Here is an 18,351-nt window from a genome sequence, read left to right on the forward strand (position 1 = left end):
GTGCCACCCATGCCACAACATCCACACTGCTATTTTTAGTGCGCTAGCTCAAGCAGAGCTATCATGTGGCTGTCCACCTGGACTGAGAGAAATAATCCCAACTATAGTGCAAACATGCTCCAGGGGGTCAAGTTGCTTCATCTCAAGGTCACCAGAGCGGGGCAGCCTCTTGTCAAATCTCTGGCCATATGCACCAGTGTTTTATAAGGCCTCTTTCATTTTGAAAGACAGAAAGAACTGACTGTCCTTCAACTGATCCACAATGGTGACAACTGTCACATTGTCCCTTCAAGATTAACCTCGCAATGCCTTTTGAAAATTCACTGGTACACTAGAAAACAGCAGCTCTTTGCAAACTGATGATGAGATGCAGATACCTGCCCTATCCTGGTGCCTTTATGTATCTTTATAATGGAAGTAGAGTGATGACATTTCCCTGAATTTAATTGTATCCTTGACTGGAGATGCTATGAAAGTGAAGCACTTCTTAAAAAAATTTCTCCGTAAAAATTCCTTTATCAATAAGTTGCTATGGGAAACAAACACGCAAATTGATAAGAGACACTAAGTAAAAGATACAAGTTCACTGTGTATTTCAGAGCTAGGATGCAATAGTCTCACTAAACAGCCCCAATATCAGTAGTCAAATCCCAATCCCACAGAAGTGAATGGAAGCATTGCTGTTGATTTTACTGATTCTTTGATGTTGTGCTCTCTAGTAGGTTAGCCCAAAAATAAAATCTACTTTGAAACTGTTTTTAACCTGACAAATAAAGGATTCAGAATGTCTACCTGAGATTTTATTAAATCCACTACACCTTTGCCACAGACAAAATTAAAATATGAACTCAAAAACATTAAAATTTGAAAAAGCAATAAATGCTATTTAGTGGGATCTACAAAGAGACAATATTTTTCTTTCCACTATGACTGCAATGAACCAAATTCTAGGTCAAATTCTCTGTTTATCTACATGGGCACAACTCCAGTGACTTGTTATGCAAAAGGAATATTGCTGGTGTAGTAGGATAGTATCAAAGGTCAATTTCTGAAGTCTTTGCTTTTCAGATGTGTGTCTTTCTGCTCAGGCTGCAAGGGTTAAACTGCTTCAGCTCAAGGTCACCAATACACCTATTTACACCAGCAGAGAATTTGGCCTGCAATTCCTACAGCTGTGCTCACATTTCTGATGATGCTGTTTAAGCCTGATAAAGGCACCTGTTCTATACACTGAAGGAGTAGTAGTTGCTAAAATAACTGTCTGCATTTCAGCTCCTTTCAGAACACACACACACACACACACACACAAATGTTCACCACAAAAACTACATAATGAATACAGAGAGATGTTATTTTCAAGCTTCTAAGACAGTATTGCAAATGGTGTAGGATGGGAAGAAAATGACGACTATGTCCTTTAAACTTTGTCACAAGCTTTGCTGCCTCTAAGTTTTTGATCACTTTAAATATCAGCTGTTACATATTTGCATGCTTTATGTTCACTCCCTTTCAAACTGTGAATTAATCAATAAGTTGGTTTAGGACTTTGGGCTAAATTGCTATAATAAAAACTGTAATGAAGATCAGTCTCTTCAATTCTTTCTCACTTCTTAACTTACACATTTTCTTTCAGCATCAAAGCAATTTTCGACTCAAGGTCCTTTTCGTTCCCCAGTTCAGCACACAGTCGTCTGTGCATTGCCTGTAGGCGGAATATGGCAGCACTGTTAAATTTAAAAAGAAAAAAAAAATGAAATAATGCATGTTAAAACCTTTTAAAGTAAAAAATTCCAGAAACAATTAAGGTGCCATAAGGCTGAGACATTTGTTTTAGAATTCCACTAATTTATATTAATGTAATGTCTTTCAATTATGGCTCCTAAAGTGTCCATTCTCTTCTGAAAGGCACAATCTCATTAAACTACTATCTTCTGGTTAATTGAAAATCAAGATGAGAGCATTTTACCAACATTCGGCCATATTTTAAAGTGATTTGTAATTTCTAATGCTGATAAATATCACTTATGCATTTACTATGCAGAAGAAAAATGCTGCTTTCCCTTTTTTAGTACTTTACATTTAACACAGTACTGTACTTTATTTGCTCTGTGTGTGTGTGTGTGTGTGTGTGTGTGTGTGTGTGTGTGTGTGTGTGTGTGTGTGTGTCTCAGTTGCTGCCTGATTGTGTACTACCAGTTCCAAATGAGGTGTGTGGTTGACTGGTCAGTTCGTAACTCTGTTCGTAACTCTGAGGTTCTATTGTACAGGGGTTCCAGGCTGCTGACATTTCCATAACATCACTGGAAGCTGAGGCCATGTTTCTGCTGGGCGACCCTAGACACTGCAGCACATACTGCCCAGCTGGACCTGGGTGGTGGCCCCCTGCAGTCCACTGATTGGCCCATGGTGATATATAAGCCAGGAAGCCATTGCAGAGAGCTGCCTGAGCAATGATGCAGACTGCTTGCTTGGGTCTGTCCCAGACCTTGCCTTGCTGTGAACCCCATACTCCACTTTCTGATCCCAGTTCGTCCCTGCCACCTGCCTGTAACTCGGTGCCAGACTTCCTGGTAATGTGACCCAGCTTGACGCTGACTCTGGTGCTCATCTCCTGACCACAACATGGTAAGTGACCCATACACACAGGCCACCCGCTACCTGGCCCTGACACAGAGGCCCAAAGTGGTGAAGTGACTAATTCTGCCATTGGTCACAGAAGCCCTACAACTTAAAAACAAAACCAGTGCATTGTAATATGCAGTACAGGGCACAAACTCACTTGTAGCCATAACCTAAAGTACTGTATTATTTCAGGATTATTGAATAGTAACTTGAACCTGACTAAATAGAAAACACATTTATCATTTGCATCTCCAGCATAATTTAACATTGTCATTAACTTGAGTCCAAATTTCACTGCATAGGTATCAATAATGCTAAGTTAATGATAATTCATATTTTAACAACTGTTAAAATGTCATGCTATTTAAGTCTTTAAACCAGGAATTTGGTATATCTTCCTACTCCATTATTAAGCAAATACACCTCTACCCTGATATAATGCGACCCGGTATAACACGAATTTGGATATAACATGGTAAAGCAGCGCTCCAGGCAGGGCTGCGCGCTCCGGTGGATCAAAGCAAGTTCAATATAACGCGGTTTCACCTATAATATTGTAAGATTTTTTGGCTCCCGAGGACAGCATTATATCGGGGTAGAGGTGTATCTGTAATGGACCATTATGAGAGTTGCTATACTAACTGCTACATAGTTGCATATCTGCAGATTAGACCTTGGCCTGGCATAAGTATAAAAGTTATGTTGCTCTTCTTAGTATTAGTTTAATGATTATTTAAATTATAGGGCATCTGATACTGAGCATATTTCTTCTACAATAAATTACATGAGGATAAAGTGTCTCAAAACTACTCCATAAAGACTTCCTGAGAGGAAGAACTATGGAAATTAACTCTAGACCAAACAGGACATTGTTATTGGAGACGGTACATTTCTGTGCAAAAGACAGAAAAAGATTTAATTCAGCTATTTCACCCGATTATACTGCAAACTCCACTCCCTGGAGTCTTCAGACAACCAAACTACATTTTTTTTAATAATTTTCTTTTTAAAAATTCTTATGTTTACTTGCCCAAAGAATCTGAAATTCAATCACACTCAAACTATATATTAGGGAGTAGTGTCTACTACACAGGAATTAATTTTCCTTAAACATTTAGGCACGTGTCACCACTCAGTCTATTGTTTTTGATTATTAGCCATTCTGTTTTGGCAATTAAGTTACCTTTATTAGTTTGTTATTCATTGAGACATTTTATTAACCTGAAGAATAGTACAGGCACAGTGGCAGCTGCAAAGCTGGTTCATAATACATTGGATACTAGCACACAAACCACCCACTGCTTTCAATTTAAACAAATTGGAAAAGTCCAGTAAATTCCCTCCCACTTCACAGCAGAGTAGCTCAGTAGCTGCTGTTGTATTATATTGCATTTGTGCATTTCTCAAACATATGACACTGAGAAATAGAATATATAAGTACCAGTTCCTTGTCATAACAGGCATCAGCGTAGCAAAACTCAAAATGACATAGCATACTTCTGATGTCAGTTGATCCATATTAACCAGATGATTAAATGAATGGTGGGTGGAAGGAATGATAAATGTAAACCAAACTATCTATATATGTTAAGATGACTTTATTTGTACTTGTAGTGAGCCGGTGTGGCACCCCTCCGTCTCCGACAGGGCCGACCTTCCTCCAATCCCAGCGTGGGCGGAGCCACCGGGTCCGGGGCCCGCCCCTCCGAGGTCACGGCCCCGACCCGGAAGTATAAAAGCCCGCCAGCAGAACTCAGTGAGGCCCAGACCGCCAGAGAGAGCAGACGTCCCGGGCCGAGCTCCCGCTTGGGAGACCGCCGCAGGCCGCGAGCCGCCTGCTACACCCCCGCGCCGGTCAAGCCTACCTCTCGCCAGGTACCCCGAGGAGGACTGGCCCAGCCTGCCCCGGAGCCGTTACCCCGAGGAGGACTGGCCCAGCCTGCCGCGTGCCAGCTACCCTGAGGAAGACTGGCCAAGCTTGCCCCGGACCAGCTGCCCCGAGGAGGAGTCAAGCCTGCCCCGGGCCAGCTACCCTGGGGGAGAGCTGCTGGCCCGGCCCCCAAGCCCCGCACCCGAGGAACCGATGCTCCTGGACTGGCCCGAACCCGGCATCGCCAAGGAGGTAGGCCCCGAGGGGGAACATGGAAGTAGCCCGGGGGTAGCCGACCCCGGTCAGGCTGCAGAGGCCTGTGAGCCGATGTCAGTGTGTTTCGGTCAGGATACCCCACTGACCGGCAGCGACAGTAGCCGCTGCTAGGGCCCCGGGCTGGGACGCAGTGGAGTGGGTGGGCCTGCGTCCCCCCCTGCCACCCGCACTCACGGGTGGCAGGCTTCCCCCTTACCCAACGCTCAGGTAGGAACCTGGGCCCCTTAACTGTTTGTTTGCTCAACCCCAGCCCCAAAAGGGCTTGAGCTGTGACTGTTTGTGCCCCGCCCTGACCCAGGTGTAGCAGGCGGCCTGCGGCGGTCTCCCAAGCGGGAGCTCGGCCCGGGACGTCTGCTCTCTCTGGCGGTCTGGGCCTCACTGAGTTCTGCTGGCGGGCTTTTATACTTCCGGGTCGGGGCCGTGACCTCGGAGGGGCGGGCCCCGGTGGCTCCGCCCACGCTGGGATTGGAGGAAGGTCGGCCCTGTCGGAGACGGAGGGGTGCCACACTGGCTCACTACAGTACTATAGTACATACATTTCTTAAATCTACATTTTAATTATCCCAGGCTTGCGTAAGGCTAAAAATGAGAGAGTCCGCCCTCATGTAAAATGATGAACATGATCAAGGGGCTTTCCTGGGAGTTGGAAGAGTCAACCAATGTTAAAGGTATACAAATGTCATTAAATTCTCTTTCAGATTATCATATTTTTGTTGTGGACCTTGTGTCAATGGCACTCGGTTTTTGCCCAGCTGAGTGCTACAATGACAAACTTGCATAAAATGAACAAAATGCAGATACCTTCTTTTTGGAATTCATCTTTCAATATTAAGGTGCATCTATATGGACTACAGGTCTCAGCATGCAATGCTCTGTCTTGATATGAGACGGTGACTCTGATTAAGACAGTGCATTGCATCCTGGGATTAGTAATTTACAAGGCTACACATCCAAACTAAAATTTAGTGCATCTGTGGACTACATCATAAAACTCCACAGGCTGTATCTGTATAAGGCAAACATAAAAAACAAATTGGTAAAGTATATATGATATTCATCAGTGAGACTGTCAGGTACATTGTATATATCACTGATAAAATGATGACAGCAATAGGTTGTCATGGGTTGATTCTCCAAGTGAGGCATGTTTGTATTCCCAGTAATACCTGTGATTCTTAAAGGAATCACAAGGTAAGTTTCCATAAGTCCTTGGGACACTATTATCTCTCACAAAATGACTAATCTGATGGCCATCATTTGTTTTGTTTTTTATCATAATTTGTGCATAGCTTTTAGGTACAGTATTTCTTTTTTAAAGTATTTTAAATTAGGTTAGTGCACATACATATTTTTAATGTGCATCAGTCAAAAATAAATGGAAATATGAGGAAAGAGGCAGATTCCGGACTAACCACTGCCCTCAATAATAACACGTATAAATACAGAGTAACTGCCTGGAAACCAATGAAGGTCCTCCAGATTTATATCAACGTAAATGAGGACAGAATTTGGGCCTCTTTGTTGAAGAGGAGACAGAATGAGTCTGAGGATATTTCATGTGACAGGATACTAGCTGTATCTGTTACTCCTCTTCCGTTTGTTGTAATTGTTAATGGCATTGTGAACAACCTAATTATTTCTGAAAGAACACTGTGAACTTTAATTAATCCTATGAGCAAAGGTATGGCTGAAGAACAGTGTCAACTAACCCACTCCTAATTAGCATGACTTAGTTATGGTAAGCAATTCCTTATTGCAATCTGTTTTGTGGTGGAGCATTGTAGTTTAATAATAATTTTAGGACATTTTAGTTGATGGGGTTACTATTACTTTTTAAAGATGAGCAGAAAATATGTTTGTCTACTAAAATAAAACATGTTTGGGATAAGGGGCATGAGAATAACACAGAAATCAGAAGCAAAATGTTTTTACCATATTTACCACTGGAACAATAAATCCTATATATAATATTAGGATATTACCATAATTCAATATGGTCCCGACCCACAACTCTGAGTCCAACACCCACAATACCACACACTTAAATTTTTGGAAAATTTTGGATTAGAATCTGGATCTGAATGTGTACTTGCAGGACACAGTGCTAGATTCAGAATTTAACTTGTCTCACACTTCACCTTTTTACAGTTTCCTGGAGTGTTTAATGTTTGTAAAGTACTTTGAGCTCCTCATGAGATTGACAGGGAATGGATCACTTGATGATTACCTGTTCTGTTCATTCCCTCTGGGGCACCTGGCATTGGCCACTGTCAGAAGACAGGATACTGGGCTAGATGGATCTTTGGTCTGACCCACTATGGCCGTTCTTATGGGATCTCTCAAGACCAGATTTCAAATAACTAACAAATAACTGGTGTAGATAACTAAAGAGTTATCACTCCCATTTTATAGATGAGTAAATGGAGGCAGAGTGACCCGCTTGAGGTCACACAAGTCAGTGACAGAACAAAGTAAAAAATTCATGAGTTCTGACACCTAGTTCCCTGCTCTAGCTACTAGGAAATACTGCATTTGGTCATTCTACCTTGTCAGTGTTGTCCAAATGCAAAGGACTAGCTCATAAATATCTGCTGTCATGTTTAACCCCCAATCCTCACTTCTTTCTCCACGGCAATTGCCCTAGTAGCATCTTACCTCTGGACAGGAAACTGCACAGATGAGCCTTTCCCAAGCTACTGCACTGCTGCTCTGTATAGCAAGTGGAAGGTACTGTTGGTGTGAATAATAAGCTGCCTGGAGAGTAATTGCATCACTTAAGTCTTCACCAACTTGGGACCTAACCTATCTGATCGGTTCTCCAAGCACAGTATGACAGTGCAATGCTCCTTGCCAGATGGCATGGCCCACTGAGATAATACAGCTTGTTTTTTTATCCTGATAATGGCAATGACTTTTAAATACTGACCTATTAGGTGTCATTTGATAGATTCAAGAACATGTTTAATAATGTTATCAAACATTTTCAGCAATAACAAGAAGAGGGAAAAGGTCACAAAGTTTATCTCATTACCTTCTCCTCCCCATGTGTAAACACAGAGCATGTCAATAATCTGTGACAACCAGAAATACCCTCTACCTACGTATTTCCAGCCTCTTTCTCTTCTTCTATTTTGGTCTCTGTGCACTCTCGTTCTTTTGTTAACATTTCGATCCGCAGCTGGCAGGCACTGAGCTCCTCTCTGAAACAAACAAAATATCCTTCTTTATATTGGGTACGTTTCCCATTCCTTCTCTTGAAGGATTTCTGCTCTTTAGGATCATAGCTGGATCCTATCAAGAGTTTCTTTAGAGGCATTTGTTAACTTTAAAGTATTTGTACCAGGAATTTAGAAAAAAAAAATAACCTCTTAATTAATTCTGGTTTCATTCAAAGCTCTAGTAGCATCTACCAATGATGATAAAGAGTATTTTTAAAATTTAGCCTCCTCCAGCATATTTGTAATTTGGTTTTTATACTTTTTGGCCTTCGTGCAATGAAACATTTAAGATGAGTGCTTAACTTTAAGTACACGAGTAGTCCCACTCACTTCAGTGAAACTACCTATGTAATTAAAGGTAAGTGATGTTATGCTCCATATATGGGGCCTGATCCAGAGTCCACTGAGATCAATGGAATTCTTTCTATTGATTTCTATGGGCTTTGGAACAGACTCATAAATTGTTATATTGACAGCACAAGACCCGAAGTCTTTTATTTATTCAAGTATAGCACAAGAAGAAACAGTGCAGATTTCTGTATGATACCGTGGCAATCTGCCTTAAATTCTGGAGGGACCCCCTTGAGCAATAAGGAGGAAATTCAGTGTGTCTGACCAGTTTAGTCTTTGGCCCCATTGTGCTAAGATTGCCAATAAAGGGGGTCTAATCTGCTGCAGTTATGACAGTGATTTTAGTTGATGAGTAGACAGAAGCCCACTAGGAACTAGAGAGACCAGTTCAGGCTACCAAATAGTCATCAGATGGTTGACTTTTGGTCACTTTTGAACCAGTGACTCAAAGTTAAAAGACTCCATATGCCTTTATAAATCTAAGCTACCCAGTCACCCAGATATTTGTAACTGTTAATAGAATTATGTTTGATAATGAAGTACAAAGATTGTTATCCTTGCTCTGCAAAATAATAGTAATTGACAAGGGAAATCTTTCACAGCATGTCACTGTAAAGTAGGTCATATGCAGTTGAGCTTCAAGTGCAGTTGTAAATGGCACTTCCAGTTTAAAAATTGCATGGATATTTACCAATAAAAGCCCCTTTTCAAGGAAGATGCAGTGATAATTATTAGTTTTTGTTTATGATGAAAAAATGTTGCAAACAGCTGGTGGCCTCTCTACTTCCAGCCATCAACTTCCTGCCACTCCAAGATGATTGCACAATTGGGAAGGACATGAGTTGACATCTTGAGTGCACACATTGGGAGGATAATGACTAAATGGCAGGAAATGTCTAGAAATATTGAGCTTTGCAGATTTATATTTATTTTCCAAAAAAGTTCCCTGAAATATAACAGAAAATAAAAGCTGAAAACCATAATACTAAATTACACCATCTCACTATTCAAGAGCACCATTTGTTTATAAATTCACAGAAACAGTTCATTTAAAAACTTTCTCCTCTCAGTTACATAGCAATAGTTCATCAATGATACTCAGAACCAAAATTTCCTCATTACCTTTTTATTATAATTTGTTCATTTCAGCATAACGTTACAGAATCTGAAACTAATAACTTCTTTTATTCTAATAATTTGGAATAGTCAATTGAAATACAATAATTACTGCGTCAAATCCCCAGGTGGGATTGTTCCCCCACTCCTGATCCATGGGTGAATTGGACCCTCCATGCCTGGCTCTCCCGGGCCTGTGTGAAAGGAAATATCAACTGCTGCCAAAGTTTCATCTCCCTCTCTTTTGAAACCCCTTGGAGTGCACTCCATGGGTGCAGGGTCTGCTATGAGAAAGGAGGAGACTGGGCAGATATGGATGAGCACACCTTTCCTGCTGAGTGCTGCTGAGATTTCCAGAAAAAGATAATACAATCTTTTCCACTGGCTTGTATTTTATTCCTGCCACTCACCACACTTCCATTTTTTGAGTTCTGAAGATCTTCTGCACAGTATCTCTTTTAGTTGTAATTAGTCACATACCATGTCAGAGGCTTTGGTTTTCTGCTTGTCACTCACGCCTGTAACTTGGACGTTATCTTTGAATCAGACCTCTGTCTAAATCCTCACATCCAGATTACGTCTAAATCACTAAGAATACAGTCTTTCCTATCCATCCACACACCTAAAAATCTTGGCCAAGCTCTCATCATTGTGCATCTTGATTACTGCAAAATCCTTCTCTTTGGACTTGACAAATGCAAACTTGCCCCACTCAGATCTATTCAGAATGCTGCTGCAAAAATCATCTTCTAGACTAAGGGTTCTCAACCTTTTTCTTTCTGAGCCTCCCCACATGCTATAAAAATTCCATGGCCCACCTGTGCCACAACAGCTGTTTTTCAGTAGCTTAATAGCCAGGGCCAGCATTAGGGGGTAGCAAGTAGAGCAACTGCCCAGCGCCCCACACCACAAGGGGCCCTGTGAAGCTAAGTTGCTCAGGCTTTGGTTTCAGCCCCTGGCAGCGGGGCTCAGGATTCAGCTTTCTGCCCTGGGCCCCAGTGAGTCTAGTGCTGGCCCTGCTCTCTGGTTTATTTTGGCAGATTCCCTGAAACCTGTTCACAGCCCCCAAGGGGACCCGAACCCCTGGTTGAGAACTGCTGTTCTAGACTGTTGCTTTGACCATGTCACTTGTTCTTTGCCTCCCTCTACCATCTTCCCCTTCTGTGTTGCATCAAACATAAGCTGCCTGTATTCACTTCAAGGCTCTTTGTAGCCTATCCCCACCCCACCTATTATCTCTGATTCCCTATTGAGATGTTGATCCTCGGCTGCGATCGGCTAATGATGCCAGCCTCCATCGCCCCTTGTTAAATTTTCAAACAAGTACGTTTGTATTGTTTCTCATGCTGCCCTCATGTTTTGGGCGTACTCCCCATACACATCCACAAAAATAACACGTTATCGTCCTTCAAATCCTTCCTTAAAATTCTCTTTTGCCTTGATTCCTACAAAAGATTGGCAATGATTAGGCTGCTAATGTGCTAAAACCACTGCTTATAATGCTGACCAATACTGTCTCATTCCTTGTACTCCCTCATCTACCTGTATTAATCTCTTGTCTCTTGTTTTATACGTAGATTGTAAGTTCTTTGGGGCAGGGACTGTCTCTTTTGTTCTGTATTTGTACAGCACCTGGCACAATAGAGTCCTTATCCGTGACTAGGGCTCCTAATTGCTACAGTAATACTCATAATAATTAATAATAAATACTACTTGAGCATTTGAAGGTTCTGCTAAAATTGCCAACATGCTGCAGTGTTCAACTCCAGGGAAACATATGGCCAGTAGTCCGGAAACAAAGGGCCAGATCCACAAAGTGACTTAGATGTCCAAAACCCAGATTTAGGTGCCAAGTCCCAGCTGTATGCAATCTGCAAAACCCTTGCTTGACCGCCACCTAAACCTTTAGGTGCCTAAACTCTCTCTTTGCGCCTAAATTTTTGCAGTAAAAGTCCCCTAGGTGCCTAAATGTCTGCCTCTGAGCATGAGCACTGCTGCCTCATTCTAGGTGTCCAGTCACCTATCTCATGCCTGAGCCCCAGTGTGATCAACGAACCGGGGGAAGAGAGGAGCTCCTCTGCCTATCTTGCTTGCAGGACCCAAACCATTAGTGTGCTCAGAAGCTGCCTAACTCCACACAAAACACCAGGAAGTAGAGGCAGCCTACCTTATAACCCTGCCCAGTGCTTAGGGTACTGATGTGGGAGACCCCTGTTCAATTTCCCCCCTCTGCCTGAGGAGAAGGAGTTGAACAGGGGTGCACCACCTCTCAGGTAAGTCCCTAACCACAGGACTATGGGATATTCTGATATGGGTTGCTCTCAGTCTCTCTTGTTGAAGCCATTCCACTTTAATAAAATATTAACTGGGCCAGAGAAAGAGACTGAGAATCACTTATAGTGACTGAGCACTGCAACACCTAAGTAACTTTGCAGATCCAGACCACAGAGTCAAGTTTTCTTTTGCAAGGTCTTTCAACTCTAAGATTACATTGTACTGGCATTACACTCAGGGCCAGTGTTAGGGAAAATGGCGCTCTTGTAAGGATAAGGCCTTTTCCTGTAGCCAAATTGTAAGGCCTATGCCCTTTGTCTGCAGCCATATTAGACCAGCATCAGCCATTAACCAAGAAGCAGAAAGTCACATCCTCACATTTCATCTAAATTACATTAAAACAATATAATATCGGGCTGTTAAGAAGGCGATTCTGTCCTAATAGTACCCGTCATCACCAGATAAAGAAACAAATCTTAAGATGGTTAAAGAAAACTTTGTTTGATGGTATTCTGTCTGGCAAGAAATCACGTATCAACAAGTTGTGGTTGTAAAATCCCTACTTCTTTATTGTTTTGCCTTTATGGTTCCCACTTCTCTATTGTTTATCTGTATGGTCTCTGTCTGGTTCTTTGATTGTTTCTGTCTGTTAAATAATTAATTTTGCTAGGTGTAAATCAATTAAGATGGTGGGGTGTGATTGGTTAAAGAATTATTTTACAATATGTTAGGATTGGTTAGAAAATTGTTTAGTAATAATTTAGTAAAATGATTGGTTAAGGTACAGCTAAGCAAGACTCAAGTTTCACTATATAAACGGGGGTTAAAAGGAAGTTCTTTGGAACCAACTCCAGGACAGCCCCAAAACCAGAGGTGCCAGACCTCAACACCCTGCCAACCACACCATGCAGAGCAGAAGCTGGAGTCCCCCAGATGACCTGATCCTGACTGGCCATCAAGAAAAGTTCATCTCCCTTATTGGGAGGGGTAAGCATTGTATGCTTAGCGCGTGCATTCTTTTTTTGGTAATCGTTGTTAAATAGAGGTTAAGGATATTACTGTGTAAGGCTCTTTCACTGATAAAAGACCCCGCAAACCCGCAGAGTGTAAGGTTACACCCTGAGCCCATGGAAGGGTAAGGGTGGTGCTTAAATTAAGAGGGTTACGCCTTGAGCCCACGAAAGGGTAAAGGTGGGTGCCCTAGAGTGTAAGGTTACGCCCTGAGCCCTAGGAATGGGGTATGGGTGGGTGTCTAAATTAAGAGGGAGCCCCACCTAGAACCCCACGAACTGGGTAAACGTGGTGCCCCTAGAGTATGCGAGTAATAGAGAATTTTGTGCAGGTAACACCCTGGGTGAACTTGTATTTTGGCACCCCTAGGCCCCGCTGCCTCCCCTGACCCTCCATCCATCCCCCCAGGCTTCCACTTCTTCCCTGGGCTCCCCACCCATACCCCCTGGCTCTCACTGCTTCCCCACACTCCCCATCCCCCATCATCCTTGGGCCTCGCTGCCTCCCCCACACCCCATTGCTCCGAGCTCCCTTCTACGGCCTCACACCCCAGGCCTGTCCCACTCCTTGACCACGGTGTCCGCCTGACCACATCACCCACCTGTAAGGCCAGCCCTGATTGCACTGCCAAAAAGCAAGCCACCGGCTTTATTTTGCAATTTCTTAGTTTTTTAAGAGTAACTCAGTTTTCATTCACTTAAAAAAATTAACATGATATTTAAACTATGTAGTCCTGAGGGGCAGAATGGAGGAATTAACAATCAGAATAGACAACAGAACAGCTGAAATAATGGTTCCTTCTTTGAGTTTTCATAATCTCTGCTGATCACTTATCAGTCCCTAGGCATTAATTCCCAGTGCCAAACACTCCTAACTCACTATATAACTTGCTGATGAAATTTTTCTTGGCAGCTCCAATATAGCTTTTGTGATTAACTTGCCTTTTTTTCTCATTCCTTTTGTTGCATTACACATTGTGCATACACAGTATGAGCTGGCCACATTTGATTGTACATGATTGCTAATAAAACATAAAGCAATGGGAAAATATTTTCAATATGAAAAAGCAATTTCTCAAACAATTAAGTCTTGTTCAGTTTCAGAAAAAGGGATTTTTACTGCTTATTGGAAATTAGGATTAATTCTGTTTAAAAATCCCTAAGTGATCGTAAACTCAGGGAGCTTGTTTAAAAGAATCATGGCAGCTTAGCCACAAAGACAACAGCAACACATTAGTGGTTTTGAATATTAAATGAAATCCTGAAAATATGTTGTTAGTAAAATATGAAGGCAAAATGCAGTCTTAATTTTAGAGGTTTCAGTAGACCACCAAACTCTGACTTATCTACTTGATGTTCCCAACAGCCAGTTGGGTCAGTGGGGTTGCTTAGAAATAACTTAGAGAAGCATCTGTCCATAGTCACTTGTATTGAAATCCTCATTTTATTAATATTCATCACAATTTGTTTGTATCCTGTTTAACTCATATGAGCCCTGCACTCTTTTTTAGCCTTATCCATTTAAAGGGAGGAATTAATGTTGTTATTTAATGTATAGGCCTCAAAGAGCATTGCCAATGTACATCTGTTTCTGACATTAAACTTAAGGGACAAATCTTCAGATGATGTAAATTGTCATAATTCCACTCACATCAGTGGTGCTATGACAGCTTACACTAGCTGAGGATCTTAGAGGAGGCTATTTTTTTCCCACCATTTCCTCAGCAATTCCAGTTGATTTTAATGGAGGTTTAAATCAAGGCAGGATTTGGCACAGATAGCAGCAATGGCTAGTATATGCAACTAATGTCCTGAGTATCACACAATGGATTTATAGTATGGACTTATAGCATGGGAGTTCCTGAGTTTATATCATATTGCTGCCATTTCTTATTCCTGATATGTAAAATCAACAAGTGTCTCTTTTGAAATATTTATATGCTTTAGTATGGAGGAATAAAAATTGAGAATAATAACTGAGTCTGTAACATGTATTTATCTTCGCAAAAAGGGACGCTGTCAGATTAACAGTCCTTTTAAAAAAAAAAAAAACCTTCCTCACCTGTGTTACAAGTTATGAACTGAAAGTGAATTTTTAATGTCCAATTTACTTGTCTCTCAGTCTGGACTATGAAAAGAGACTAGTAATGTTCATTCTGGATTATATTCAAATTAACTTTCTGCATTTACATCAATAGAGTTACTGCTTTCAAGGTTTTACAGAACATAAGAAGAACAGAACCTATATTTGCATCCTACAGTGTCCTTACAGCCTCGATCCTTGATATCTGTTGTTGGGATAAATATAGCTTTCACCAAACAATAATACAAACTATGACAAACAATAGTTACATCAGGAATGATATCCTGGAATTTGATTTTTGTTTGGGAGGACAAAACAAAACTATGGTATATCTATACGGGTGTGACAGCTGAACCCCATGGCTAAACACTAACCTTGCTTTTTCAATGGTAAGATCCTTTTCTTTGGCTATGTTGTCAAGCTGGTTGAGATTTCTGCGCAGGTTTAATATCTGAACTCTGTCTGCATACTTCATGGTCTTATTATTATTGTTATTACCATTGTTCATGTGGCGCTCCTGTATTTCCCTTTAGATTGGGGGGGGAAAAAAAAAAAAGACTTCCACTGTGACAAATGATTAACCACTGTGACAATGTTGAGGCGTTTAATAATTATTTGGGGTATATGAACACACACACTCTTTTTCCTTCAGTTTTTAAAATTAATTTTCCATCAGGAGTATGAATGTACAGTGAGCATAAAAAACAAAACAAACAAAAAATGAACAAAATCAGCACTAAAATCCTTGTTTGGCAGATGTAAACCAGAGCCAAACTTCAAACTTGGGTAGCTAATGTTAGGTGCACAAATCCATATTTAGGGAACTAAATAAGTGACCTGATGTTCAAAGATACTGAGCATACACAGCTCCAGTTGACTTCAGTGGGAGCTGTGTGTGTTCAGCACTTCTGAAAAAACAAGACATTTATTTAGGCACTTTTAGGCCCCCAAATTTGAAAATTTTGGCCTGAGCCTGTAAAATTCCAGATTCTTGGACAGTAATTCAAAGCCATCAAGGGGACGTTTCAGACTTCTTTAAAATGTATTTAAAGCAGTAGATTAAGGGGTTCATGTCCCACTGAATTAATAAACTATCGCATGTTGTCATTCAGGTTTCATGAAATGTATAGAGAGAAGGGGCTGGTGGTTCTTTTTCTTAATTATTTCAATGTACTTTGAGTTTCAGTATAAGTCTGGCTATAGCTAAGCATATGTGATATGCAAGTTTCCTCGTGCAAACAGGCTAATGAACCTTATTCCCTGATCTTCATGACTCCTGCTATCCTCTTGCCAGGTCTCTCCTGGGCAGAGATTAACAATCTTGTAAAACTGGGCCAAAGATTGCTTTGATCAACGTGAAGCAGCACCCCCATTGGACCATGTTTAAACCACCAAACTCATTTTCACTTGTGACCTGTTAGATTTTTTTAACTGTGGTCTACTGAGATTTTAGTAGTATATTAATCTGCTGTACCACCTATTTGCAGACCCAGAGTAGCATTAGTACAATTATACTGATGCCTATCTGTTCAACAACATGTGACCCAACCCTGGTGTTCTTACACAGACAAAAGTCTCACTTACTTGCAGATCCCAATAAGTTCCACATGATAAATAGGGCCCAAAGTTTGTCTGCATCTTACCATTACTGTCTATGCCTTGCTGCTTTCCATTACTAGAACAGCTTTGTCAGAAAGGCCTACAATTCTTACTTCCTAAAAAGAAATCCAGTGTATTCTTGAAGTTGCAATAAATAAATCTTCTCCCACAAAAAGCAAATTAATACCATATAAGAAATTACCAGCATAGTTGATGACTGAGTATACAAATTACTCACCCGCTAGAATCAGAGTCCTCTCCAACTCCTTCAGAAGCTTCCTTGCTTCTGATTTTATCCTTCTCCTCTGACTCTTCTCCAATCTTGTGTCCTAACAAAAATTAAAGAAAAACAACAGTTTAATAAAGATACTTTGGACATTAAAATGTACATTTCCTGCCAAGTCAAAATATGACAAGCAGCATGGAGATGACATCTTAAAAGCTTTATTGCTGTGTATAATCTAAAACTTCTCATCACAAAATACACGTGAAAGCAATTTTACACCTGGGAAATAAAACAGACAAATGCTCTCCACCTTCATTACAGAGCTGTCATTGACAATCAAACATAAGTGCTATACGAAGAAAGTTTGTATTAGCCAAATGGAATTCAGGATTTATGGATCATTGATAGGTTTTGGCAGGCAGGATAATAAAATGCTGTTCACCAAATTCTAACCTATTCTACACTGCATGCTTTTATATATTTTTCATTCTTCTAGCTTGCTGCAACAATAATAGAATAATTTATCACTAAATATTTATGTGGTCTCCATGTACCAGGATGATGATGAAAAAATAAAATGCTTGCCTAAGAAATTTTTCATTTTAAGGTCAGTATCAGCACTGCGCTCTGAGTAATAATGGGTAATAGGGCACAAAAACAGAAAAGAAGCTTGCATCCAGTAAAATATTTGTATGTTGTCCTTGTGTAAGAACAGTTTTAAAAATTTCATTAAGATGATGTTTAAAAAAGTGAATGGTACAGGGAATAACGTACAGATTATCAAGGGGTGTGAAGTTCGGTTTAAGATCAGATGGCGTAAGTACGAAGGAACTACACAGTCAAACCCTGATTAGTGCAGTCAGTATCTCTGTGAGCAACTGTTTGATTTGAGAAGTAGAGGTACTGGGGATACACAGTGACAGACTAGATTCTAATTAGGTACACTGGTATAAATCTGAAGTAACCTCATTGGAGTCAATGGAATTACTCTGGATTTATACCAATATAACTAAGATCTCAGTTTGACTCCAAATCTGTTAAATGGACTGTACTGTATTGTATTGTCTCAAAGAGCCAAATGAGTAAGTACATTAATATGTCAGCATTTGTAAATTAGCAAAATATTTCACCTTTACCGTTTGCCTGGTTCGCCACATTCCAGAACTGATCTGTTACACTGTCGTCGTCATCTTTTTCTTGTTCCAAAAATGGTGTAGCAGCTGTCTGTTCCTTTTCACAAATATCAAAGAACTCAATATCTTCCATACTGGCAATTCTTTTAATAGAATTCGGCTACCAGAGAAAATAATTGGTGTATGAATATTCCCACTTCACACACAAATGCTGACTATATTTTGAGATGAATTAATCACATTTGATCAAGCAGATATTTCATATATGTGAAATAATTGGCTACAATTAAACATTTAATTACTAGCTGCACAATTTGAGTCTGGATTTTAATGGATCTCTTAAAGAGAAAACTAGGCCATTTCCAGAGTATTTTCCTATCATAATAAGGTCAACAATGACGTAGTGCTTCCAAACACATTTTTACCCAGTGATTGAAACTGCTAGTTTTGTGAGAAATGTCAGGTGTTCTATATTAATTCATTTTTATTAATATTCAAAAATATAATTTCACTCAGAAAGCTATTTATGACAATTGACAAGAAAACAGATGTTTAGCATAGGTTTGTTTCATT

General features: G+C 40.6%; 1 protein-coding gene across 1 annotated transcript in view; it reads right to left on the reverse strand.

Annotated features, from left to right (window-relative positions):
• Window positions 1–17,911, reverse strand: part of CFAP74 (cilia and flagella associated protein 74) — a 102,945-nt gene extending 85,034 nt beyond the window's left edge. The window contains exons 1-5 of the mRNA XM_065421394.1: window positions 17,776–17,911; window positions 16,658–16,748; window positions 15,195–15,347; window positions 7,870–7,968; window positions 1,620–1,724 (exon numbers count right to left, since the gene is read on the reverse strand). Of these exons, the coding sequence (XP_065277466.1) occupies window positions 1,620–1,724; window positions 7,870–7,968; window positions 15,195–15,347; window positions 16,658–16,748; window positions 17,776–17,911 (584 nt within the window). The remainder of the gene's footprint in view (window positions 1–1,619; window positions 1,725–7,869; window positions 7,969–15,194; window positions 15,348–16,657; window positions 16,749–17,775) is intronic.
• Window positions 17,912–18,351: the final 440 nt, after the last annotated feature.

This window comes from Emys orbicularis, chromosome 22 (assembly GCF_028017835.1).
Source record: "Emys orbicularis isolate rEmyOrb1 chromosome 22, rEmyOrb1.hap1, whole genome shotgun sequence".
Classification (NCBI taxonomy): Eukaryota; Metazoa; Chordata; order Testudines; family Emydidae; genus Emys; species Emys orbicularis.